Source organism: Protopterus annectens, chromosome 10.part0 (genome assembly GCF_019279795.1).
Source record: "Protopterus annectens isolate FY-2018-M chromosome 10.part0, PAN1.0, whole genome shotgun sequence".
Lineage (NCBI taxonomy): Eukaryota > Metazoa > Chordata > Ceratodontiformes > Protopteridae > Protopterus > Protopterus annectens.
In genome coordinates, this window is record NC_056744.1 from 1,646,216,366 (window position 1) to 1,646,228,003 (window position 11,638).

The window sequence follows — 11,638 nt, forward strand, 5'->3', positions numbered from 1 at the left end:
AAAAACATTTTTGGGAAAGAGTCTGACCAGCCATTCTTCAAGCTTTAATACACTTCTTTGGTGTAGCCTGTTATTTTTATTTGGTTCATATTGTAAACAGAGCAGATTATTCGATAGTTATTAATAAAAAAAAAAATCAGCCCATGTTCTGTGTTTGTTACTTGCCATTTATAAGACATGTCCCTAGTTTTTCTGACCCATTTTTATCTGCCACATTGGCCAAGCACAGTCACTGCTTCTTAATTCATAAAACTGAAAGCCACAAACATTATAACATACTGCCATTAGATGTGGTATGTTACTATGGTATTTTAACAAAGGTATCACTTGATGCCATTCTAATATCGACCATCATACATACGCAGACATCAGTATGGGCCTGTTAGGTAGATATTTGCATGATGATTCAGGATTATGATTACGTTAAGCCATTAATAATTTCCAAGCAATGCTAATTATATTCACCAGAAAAGTGTATGTCCTTTTACAAAGAGAAGGAGGATAGCAGTGAAATGGTTCCAAGAAGGACCACAGAAGTAGTGAAAGGAATGGAACAGTGGTCCTGTAATGTGAGACTGTAGCTACTGGACCGGAAGTCACTGTAAGAGGGAAGTCAAAGTGAGTGCAAGATACAAACATACTGCATGTCCAGAGGCAGGGTGGGATCTAGGAAGGGGGGTGGGAGAGAACTGAGGGGTCATGTTTGCAGATTAAGAGGGCAAGGTTCAGATTAGGGAGACTCTGAAGTGCACGTTCAGAAACTATTGCCTTATTGTCCTGTTTACTTACAGATAACTCAGTCCTGGAATTCATGTTATAGTTAACGTCATAGATGGAATAAGAACCCAAATGCTGATGGTTTTTACCAGACTACCAGTCCAGCAAGACTGCTGGATTTCTCTAGATCCATTACAAGTAAACAGGTGCTGTTTTTGATATATCTAAGTAGTTTGTAAGAAAAGTGCAAATGTTAAGTTAAAACATGTTTTATTCTATATTTATTAGCAAGAACGTTTGTATATATCTTTGTGATCTGTTTCAGTGGAAGGATGGATAGGCTACCATTTTGACACTAGATGTGTAAATAATAAGATATTATGAATGTCCGTGTTCCATCTGTTGGTTGTCATCACTTTTACTAGTTAGGCACAGGCCACATTACCCCACTGTTACCAAATACCTTATTGATTCTGCACTTTTTCTGTAACTTTTACGTTTCTTTTTTGTACTTGTGAATTCTATAGTAGTCATAGCGCATATTCTTCTGTCCTTTAGCCATATCCTATATTGTCACCTTTTTCTAGTCCAGTCAGTTATGCCCATCTGTTTTATAGCAAGAGTAAGTTGTTATCTTATCCTGTTTTGTACTACCCCTTCACCTACACTATCCAATCAGTTAGCTGTTGCCCTTCTGTAGCCAGCCTGATAACACTTGGTATTTTCAAGCAGTGTAGTAACTGCCTCATGCCTGCTGAAAACTCTTTAGTGCTGCTTCATAATGATTCAGTATGAGATGTGTAAGTATTTACTTAAATTGGAGGCTCCCTTCCCACCTCAGAACCCATTTGATAAGCACAACACAGATACTACAGAACACTTCCACCAAACCAGTTTACACTGAGGCTGTTAAAACAATTATTTTATTTTCATTTATTTTATTTTGTTTTTGTTTACTGGGTTTGTTCAAATGGGTTTATTCAAAAAACTCTTTTCAGCAGAGGATCAAGAAGAAAAGCTACAACATACTGTAGACATTTTTAAACATTCAGTAACATATATACATATATATATATATATATATATATATATATATATATATATATGTCAAACCCGGAATTAATGGACATGCTCCACCTCAAAAAATCCAAATCCAACAAAACCACTAGGGCAAGCAACTTAAACCTTAGCACGGATATAAATAGGACGCGGCTGGGAGGATAGATTTATCACTAGAGACTCCCTATGCTCTGGAATAAAATCCCGGTCCATGTGAGGCAGAGCACTGGCTCTGTTCAAGAGAAAAATCATCTCTGTGTCACTGCTGGACAGAGGCACAACAAACTAATGGGTACAGTATTTTTATATATAGCCACACAACTTTGGGCTAGGCTTATAAATGCCTTAGGGCAGATAGCCTAGTATAAACCTATGAACCTATATATATATATATATATATATATATATATATATGGATCTAGAACTATTGAACGAAAGTTCAATAGTCCGAATCCACAATCACTGAACACACTTTAACGAAAGCGCTTTCACTGAAAAAAGTGCTTTTGTTAGTGTGTTTAAAAAAAAAAAACATTACTTTTACGTTTTTGCAGGGGGGCAAGCCCCCCTGCACCCCCACACCCCACCTACTTAAATATTCTCACTCCGAGGTCACACTACAGTTGGGAAAAGGGAATTCTCCCTTATCTCCACTGTAGTGCGATCTCTGCAGCAGGCATACTTACGCAAAAGTGCCTTTCGGTGAAAAGCACTTTCGCACAAGTATGCCCGGCCAAATCTGTTTCGGTTATGTTGCCGTTCGGTGATCCGTACGGATCCCAGATATATATATATATATATATATATATATATATATATATATATATATAGATAGATAGATATTAAGTAGATTAACAATTACACATACATTTGCTAATTAGATTACATCCGTATGAAATAAAGGCAGTTGCAGTATAGAAAATATTTATGCATTAGTAGATGTTAAAAATTGAACATTTGAAAAGATGTATTAGTGGGTTTGTCAAATAGATAAGTGATTATACAATTAGAACTTAGAAATTCAAAGAAGTGGAGGTGAGAGGAAGTAAATAGGTAGGACAGAAATGTTATCATAAGGTTTATAAATTAGAAGTGTAGAGGTGGGGTGAACAGCATCACAAAACTATGTATTTGGCTGGGAGGTGCTAGTAAAACTATTTAGGTATTGGTGAAGACTGGTTGTGGGACATAATATTCTGAATGAAGAGAAATGGTTTGATGATAAGGACAGGGCAGCAAGCACAGAAACATCAACATTAGGACATTGATGAACTTCCAGGAAACCACAGGAGATTTAAATGATGTAGAGCACTATTCTAGCCAGCCCCAGTCCCGATTTAGAGCAAGCCAGCTGCACAAGATTCAAGTGATATAAAACACTTTTCCAGCCAGCCCTAATCTAAAGCAACAGAGCCCCATTTCAGTGAATGCATAGCACAACTACAAGTGTGTGTGTGTGTGTGTGTGTGTGTGTGTGTGTGTGTGTGTGTGTGTGTGTGTGTGTGTGTGTCTTTGTGTGTGGTGATGTTTTGGATTTGGTAAGCATGCTTTTAAGTATATGCTTTGTCTCATTGCTTGGGACTTATTTATTGGGTGGGCATTTTTGTGACTACTGACTTTCTTTAATATTGTGTTTTTGACTATACATCTCTTCTAGCTGCTTGGAATGATTAGTGGCACTTTTGCTGTGAATCCTATTTTAAAAATGTTGTTAAATAATTAATTACTTTACCATGATTAATTTTGAGGTCTTAGTGTTGTGTTTTAATCTGTTTAAAGTAATTGTCTGGCAGTTAGCATATAGAAGCAAGGCTGTGAGCTGTTAACAAACAACTTCCAGTGATTCAGGGTTTGATTTTCACAGATTATGTTTGCTTCTTGTATGATCTTGAACAAGTAACTCACCCAGAAAATGCTTTGGAACACTGGGCTTGGCTTCTCATTGGTCTACTAGCCCATATGCCTAGTAACTACCTGTGATCACACAGTGCATTATTGCTATCTAATTCACTATGGTGAACTTTTATGAGTACATGCAGTATATACCTTATGAATATCATGGTTCGTATGATACAGTATGCTTTATTTGTATTTTTAATACCAGTGTACTCTTTCTGGGGCTATACATGCGGAAAAAATCTAATCTTCTGTTTTATAAACATGATATGTATGTTAGTACCACTGTAATTCTTGCAGAAACATGCAAAGCACAAATTCAGAAGTTCATACTCTATGTATTTATTTACAGTTTAATGCAACATTATGTCTATGCAAAAAAATTGTTGACAGTGTTGTCTCGTGTGTGCAACAGCCATTACTCATTGGTGAAAGCAGCAAAAAATAGTAAAACAAAAAAAACATGTTGAAAAGATTGAAGACTAGGAGGTTGTATGAGTAAAGTGTCAACCAATAAGTGTCACTTGTGCACAAAAGAATAAGATTCATAAGCCTATATATTGTAAAAGTATTTTATGTAGTGGGCTGCATTGTAAGAATAATTTATGTAGTGTGCTTCTGAGGGGAAAAATCAATTTTTTAAATCTTATTTTATTAAGACACAGTGTTCAAATGTATGCACACATGCATAATTCTAACTGTGTAAAATGCCCTGATTAGAGATGGCAGGTTAGTTAATTCACTAGCTCAAGTGTAAAGCCTATACCTTCACTATAAGAGACAAGTGCCTTAATCCTCTGCACCATTTACCAGACTGCATCATTACAGTTAGTCATTGGAGTTGGTTAAAATGTTCTTAAATTGGTAATTTTGTCATTTATGTTTTCATACATTTTGTTTCACTGCAAAACTACAAATCTAAAATGCACTCTAGTAAATGTTGGTATACTTAACAAGAAATACATTAAATCAGGAAGATGATTCAAATAAAATATAGATTTACTCATGGTCTTAAAATGTATTCAGGGGGTCTATGGTTTGAAAACAGTCAAGGGACCAAGGTACATTTAATCTGCCATTGCTCCCTTCTGGGGATAACCATAAATGACAACAAATCTCAGCTGCAACCATCTCAAACAATAGAATTCATAGGAGCGGTTTTCAACATGGTTTCATTGACAGCTTCTCTTCCTCTTTCAAGAGTGCAGACTATCAGGTTCCAGGTCAGAAAAATGCTTCACATTACCACAATTTTAGCCCGTTTGATTCTTCAAGCTTTGGGGTCAATATCAGTGGCCATAATTTTAAATCCTCTAGCAAGATTTCATATGAGAATACTTCAGTGGATGTTAGCAACACAATGATCGATTCTTTATCAATACATGTCAGCCCAAATAAGAATCACTCAGGCATGCAAGAGATACCTTTGGTGGTGGATTCGATCAGATCAAGTTCTACAAGGCCGCCCCTTCATTTTCCCTCAGCCCAAGGCTGTAGTAACCACAGATGCTTCCCAGATTGGATGGGGGGGGGGCACTTCCTGGGGAAGACAGCCCAGGGCACTTGGTCCTCCGAAGAGGTCAATACACATATCAATGTCCTTAAAGTGAGAGCGGTGCTCTTAGCATTGCAGTCCTTCCAAGACTCTCTCCCTTTTCGGATAATTGTGATACAGACAGACATGTCAGTAGTCTGATACATAAACAAACAAAGGGGAACCAGGTTGTATCCCTTGTGTCAAGAAGTCCTCAGAGTGTGGCAGTGGGTGATCTCTTCCAACTGCTTCCTGATAACAATGTACATTCTGGGGAAGTCCAACATGATAGAAGACAAATTGAGCAAGTCCATTCTACTACCTCACAAGTGGTATCTCAATATGGAAATGGCAGAAATGATTTTCCATCAATGGGGCCAGCCTTGCTGTGATATTTTCAGATCTCCCCTAAACAACAAGTGCAGCAGCTTCTTTGCCCTGATCTCTCACCGGCAGAATCACTGAGGGATGCTATGCTCCACGATTGGCCCCCAGTCTCCTCTATGCCTATCCTCCAATTCCCCTGATTCTCAAATTTCTGTAGAAAGCTGCCTGGTTAAAGAACAAAGTCATCCTTATTGTACCTTATTGGCCTTGACAGATTTGTTTCCCCTTCCTGTGGCTTCACTACTTTGTCCACCTTGGATTCTGTATCCAATTCCAGACCTCCTGTCTCACCTGAAGGGCATGACTCATCTGGATATCTCAAACCTCAAGCTAACAGAGTAGTTTCTCCAATCCCTTTAATAGACAGACAGCAGATGCTCTGTTCCCCTGTCCAACATATACTTTTATCTTCCCATAAGGCTTTGACAAGAAAACTTTACAGAAGTAAATTGAAACGGTTTGTTATTTGGGCACATGAGAAGTGCATTGACCCCTTCTCAGCTCCCGTACAAAGTGTTCTGGAGTTTTTGGCAATGAATTTTAATGAGGGAGCTAACTTCTCAACAATTAGAGTTCAGTTAGCAGCAATTTCCAACTTTCATATTGGGTTTGAAAATTCTTCTTTAGCTTTATCTAAGCTTTGTAAGGCTTTTATGAGAGGTACCCTCCTGCTGAGGCCTCCCTATAAAGACCCTACTCCATCATGGGATTTAAATCTGGTACTACAGGCCTTAATTCATTCCCCATTTGAAACAGCAGCAAAATGTGATCTTAAATTTCTGACTTGGAAAACTATTTTTCTAATAGCCATTACCTCAGCTAGAATTACATACCAATCCTTCTTTCCTTCCTAAGGTGGTGTCAGAATCCAGTATTAACCAATCCATTAACCTGCCAGTCTTCTTTCCTAAACATATGATGCATTTATTGGATGTCTACAGACAATTACGTTTTTACTTACATAGAACAAAAGAAATGAGGAAGGTAGTTCAGTTATTTCCTTTGCAGATTCTAAATTGGGTAAATCAGTTGCAAAGGCAACTCTAAAAACTGCTTTGAAACCAGTCACAACTTTACGCAAAGGCAACTCTAGCCAGATGGCTGATGAATTGCATATCATTTATCTACAACAAATTCTGCCTATCCTTACCAAGACTTTTGAAAGCCCATTCAGCTAGATCTGTGTCTACTTCTTCAGTGTTTCTATCTAGGACTGCCATGGACGACATATGTGCTGCTGCAACATGGACAAATCCTCATACCTTTATTACTTATTATAAACTGGACCTGGTCTTGAGGGGAAGAGCAGCCTTTGGCTCATTTGTGCTAAGGAATATCCTTCCTTAGAGTCCACCTGGGAATTTAGGTAGCTGGGGACTCTGTCCTAACATTTGAGGATAAATTGAAAATTGATAACATCAGATAAAGAAGTTATGTAATCACCATGATGTTCTATCTGTGTTGTCCATTTTCACTCTTCCTCAACTCCCCAGCCACCAATCCCCAACCTTTTTCAAAACTGATTTCTGGAAGAAAGAGACTTTATAAGGACACCACTGTCCATCAAGTTGAGCTCCAGATATGGCCTCTTTTCTTAGAAATGTTATAGTAGTACTTCCTGCTTTATGTCAAACAGCAAACAAGATCTGAAGTATTTTAGGGGATGGTGCATTATAGGTAACAGAGGAGCTCAAGAGCTTTTTGGTGGCCACGAGCTAAAGTAATGTCTGAGTCAGATCCGAGGATCGGATCCAAACCCAACAGTTGAGAAAGAATGAAAATGGGCAACACAGATGGAATATTATGGTGAGTACATAACTTCTTTTTTATTAACTAACTAGTACAGTTTCAGTGAAAGGTCTGCATGATGTCTCCTATTTGGGTCTCCATTACCTTAATATTTAGGTGTATATGTAAACATTTTTGGGGATAAAATATTCTTCTGTTTTACTGATATTAATTTGAGTTTCTTATTTTTCAGTCACAAGAAACACCGACAAAATTCCCTGCCCACAGTTGCAGCAACAACCTCAGTGACATTCACAGAGTAAACAGAAGCATATTGTACAGCTCAAACAGAAATCAACGTGCTGGTTAGAAATGAGAAACTTAAGCGTGGAATGAAGATGTAGAGTCCAGAAATTATGAATTTATTATTCTATAAACTGTCCATTTCCCATAACTGTAATCCCGTTTATCATTATGTGTAGGGTAGAAAAGGAGTCGCACTTTATAAATGTTTTCAGACTGTTTTTTCTGTCTCTTTGATATGTTCTTAGTTATTTACTAAAAAGCCAAACAGTGATTGTATTTCTGTCAGCTAAAACTGAATTTGTAGTAGAGCAACATTAGTTTTGAACCTTTAGACTGCTGGAATGCAGGGAGAGGAGAAGCAACATGCTAGTAATGGTAGACTATTATAAAAAGCCAGTGAAATCACTGCATCAAGGAACTACAGTAAAGTGACAGTCACACAACCTGATCCGATCCTTCTAAAATAGAGAATTCACAATGCGACACTTAGATCACAGACAGTAACACCTGTAGGTATTTATCAGGTCACTAAAGCATTCAAAAACAATGATGTGGGATGCTATAATAAGACTGTAAAGACAGGGCATGCACAGAACTATAAATTACTTTGCTTATTTCTGCCTGATAGTAGTAATATTACTGTTGTACTATGATGTTTGCCTTATTAACATTTATTTAAATTGTACTGATGATCTATACTGATACTTCTTAGTCTCATGTTCTGTTATTAATCTTCACTGGAGGTACCCATATAAATTAGATAAGTATGAGAATCATTTACGGATCATATTCAGTGAGCACCAACAAGGATACTCAAAAGATAAATAGAAAGTCTTAGTTTCTTTTGTCTGACTAAAGCAGTTTCTGTTCTAAGCAGGCTTGATTGTATTCTTTCTTGAAAGATCTCAGCATCATTCAGATTGTTTAGAAATGAAAGAAAAAAGGGAAACCCTAAGAGGTGCACAATATGGGAGAAGCATAGTCCTGTTTTCCTGAGGGACAGAAACTAGGGACAAAACTGGGCATGCAGAAGGGGGTGGGCAGGGGCTGGATAAGAACATGGAAGCTGGCATGAAGATATTGAGTCTGTTTTTGTTTTAGTTAACAGTTCTGCACAGAGCTTAATCTAAAGTTCTACCATAAAAGGAAATGTCTGTTTTACTGGCTATTTTTGGGTTTAATCTAGAATCGTAGATATATTTGAAAATAAGCTCATTAATCTTGCTTTTTACTTCTCAGTTATTGCATAAACCCTAACATATCTTTCTACAGTCATTAAATATGTTTTCACAATATGCACTGTCTTTCCATAAAGATTATTATTATATCCTCCCACACTTTACTTTCTTTGTCATTTCTATAATTATATTTTCCATTTCTCTTCTTTTTTCCCTTGCACCAAACATTGTACCTAGTGTCTAAAATTAAACTTTATTTAATTTCACCACTTTCTATTATACTTTTCATATCTGTAGCGTTAAGCTCATATTCTTTAACTTCTATATTACTAATCCAAAATATTCCTCAGCCATAGCTTTATTTATGAGTGTACCAAAACAACTCGAAGGCAGCTTACGATAAAATAACTTTAATAATTTACTGTAAGTTGCCTTCACTTTGTTTTGGTACACTTGTTCATGTGTCTTCTGATAAGTGTTTTATTGAGTGAACCATTAATCCTTTCCGCTTGTATTTTTATTTATGTGGCTTTACTGCTTTATTTATGATAAACGGGACATCACATGCATATGTTTGTACTATAAGAGGGTATGTAGTCTTTCCTATTTCTAATACCCAGTCATTTTTTCTCTGTTTGGTGGTCCTTACTGTCTCATTCCTACTTACTGCAAACAGCTAGCCCTTTCCATGTTTTCACCAATGCAACTATTTATTAATGGCCTGCATATTAACTGATAATCTATTTTTATACCATTCTATGTATTTACATCTCATTTTAGATTTTCCTGAGTCAGTCAGTAATACATTCTTATTGACATTATTGAGGGCATTACTAATATCTGGTTTGAATATACTGCTTTGTCTCTTCACTTCTACAGTTTGTGATTTCGGGTATGGTTATCCGTTTTTCCTTATTCCTTTTACTTTCCCATTTGATTCAAATTCCTTGTATAGCTCTTTATTTAACAATTTGTCTAACCTTTTTGCAGTATTTTACATAACAACTTATAATCATAAAAAACATAGCCGTCTCCAGTTATCAAGACTGTCTTCATTTTATATTTGGATATTTGGATCAAAAGATTGTCTTCATTTTATGTTTTACATTTACTATATGTTCTTCTTTCATAACATTTATTTCTGTAGTCTTTTATAAAATGTTTATCTTTTTTCTGTCTGCTTAGTGTTATTTCATCCAGGTTTTTTTATATATATCTATCTAGCTATATATATATATATATATATATAGAGAGAGAGAGAGAGAGAGTTACCTTCATTCTTCTATATTTGTTTTATCCATTATGGCTTTTGCTGTTTGCATAACCTTTTCTTTTTGTCTTGTTTACTCACCCACAGCTTTTTTTTATTGAATTTTGTCTATGTGTTCTTTCTTTTAGAATCCTCAGTACCCTAATTATCTCTCTTCTTTCTTTTCTTGCAATAAATTATACTACATCACCTTTTTTCTTTTTTATATATTTGCCTCATTCAACTGTTCTTTTTTGATGGATTCATACATTCATTATTTATGTAGTTTGATATTTTTTATCATGTTTCTTTTCACTGATGCATCAAAAAATGCATACCCTTATCTCAATTTTTCTTTCTTTCTTTATGTTTTGTCATATACCATGCACACATTATTTTGTTTTCAGTTTTTCCATCAATATATCTTACTTTGGTAAAACATTTTCATATTTGCTGATCTTTCCCTAGTTATACAAAATAATTCTGTTTTGGTTATATCATAATCCAGTTTAAATATTCAGTCTTGTTTCTTTATTCCACATCTTACCAAATTTTATTTTTTATGGGCTTATGAATGGAAAACTCTGTAAAATGTCATTTTTACATTTTCTATTCTTTTTATCAAATACATAATCAATATTAGTCTAAATATTTTCTCTTTTATAGATATTCCTCACCCTTCCTTCTTTTAACATTTATTGTATTCTTTTTATATACTTCTTGTATTTTAACTCATATACAGTGACATTTAAAAAACACCTAGCCAGTTGTGTACGTTTTTAGTAAGTTCCACCATATTTCTACCTAATCTCATAATTCTCCACAATTTCATCTGTTTGCATTTACTTTCCTCATGAGCTGTTGTTTAAATTTAATTAGTTTCTTTCTAAGTGTCATCATAAATATACACTACATATTCTCTATTTCTGTTCTTTAAATATTGCAAAATGCTATTTATTCAAATTTAGAGGATGGGACATACTGGAGGTGTGGAGCAATGCAGGCACACCATGTACACGTTTTTTTTTGTCCGTCAGTGAGAATGATCTGGGGAAAAGTGTGTGATACAGCTTCTTCCTCTGCTCTTACAAAGACATCTCTGCCTTAGGTAATTGTCTGTTTTTTGGTTAACATCACAAGCGGTATGCCTCATGGGGACAGAAAAAAATGGCTTCTTGATTTGTTGTCTGATATGTCAGTGACTATGTTTAGATTCTAGAAATCTATAAAAGAGGGCATTTTAATTTGAAGTGCTGTAGTAATAAAGTATGCAGTGCTCTTAAAATGGATTGCAGTATCAGCTACACAGATGAATTGTGATCAGTTTTCTTTATATGTGATCTGTTCTCATTTAAGATTTCATCAATGTTCGCATGATAAAATGTATTTATTTCCTATATGTTTTCTTTGTGTTAACGAGCATGATTATTTCATGTAATACTGTTTCTTGATAACAAGCAGAATAAAATGGTTTGAAAAAATGCCACTGTTCCTGGTGTTACATGCTTTCTTTTCATTCACTCTAATTTTATAGACTTGATATGAAGAGAGACATGACTGAGCTCTCAGATTATGTGTCCCAGG

The 11,638-nt window shown here is 35.6% G+C and overlaps 1 protein-coding gene across 1 annotated transcript in view; it reads left to right on the forward strand.

Moving 5' to 3' along the window:
• Positions 1 to 10,620, forward strand: part of LOC122813841 (E3 ubiquitin-protein ligase TRIM39-like) — a 212,015-nt gene extending 201,395 nt beyond the window's left edge. The window contains exon 6 of the mRNA XM_044086376.1: positions 7,575 to 10,620. Within this exon, the coding sequence (XP_043942311.1) occupies positions 7,575 to 7,644 (70 nt within the window). The 3' untranslated portion in view covers positions 7,645 to 10,620. The remainder of the gene's footprint in view (positions 1 to 7,574) is intronic.
• The last annotated feature ends 1,018 nt before the right edge of the window (positions 10,621 to 11,638 follow it).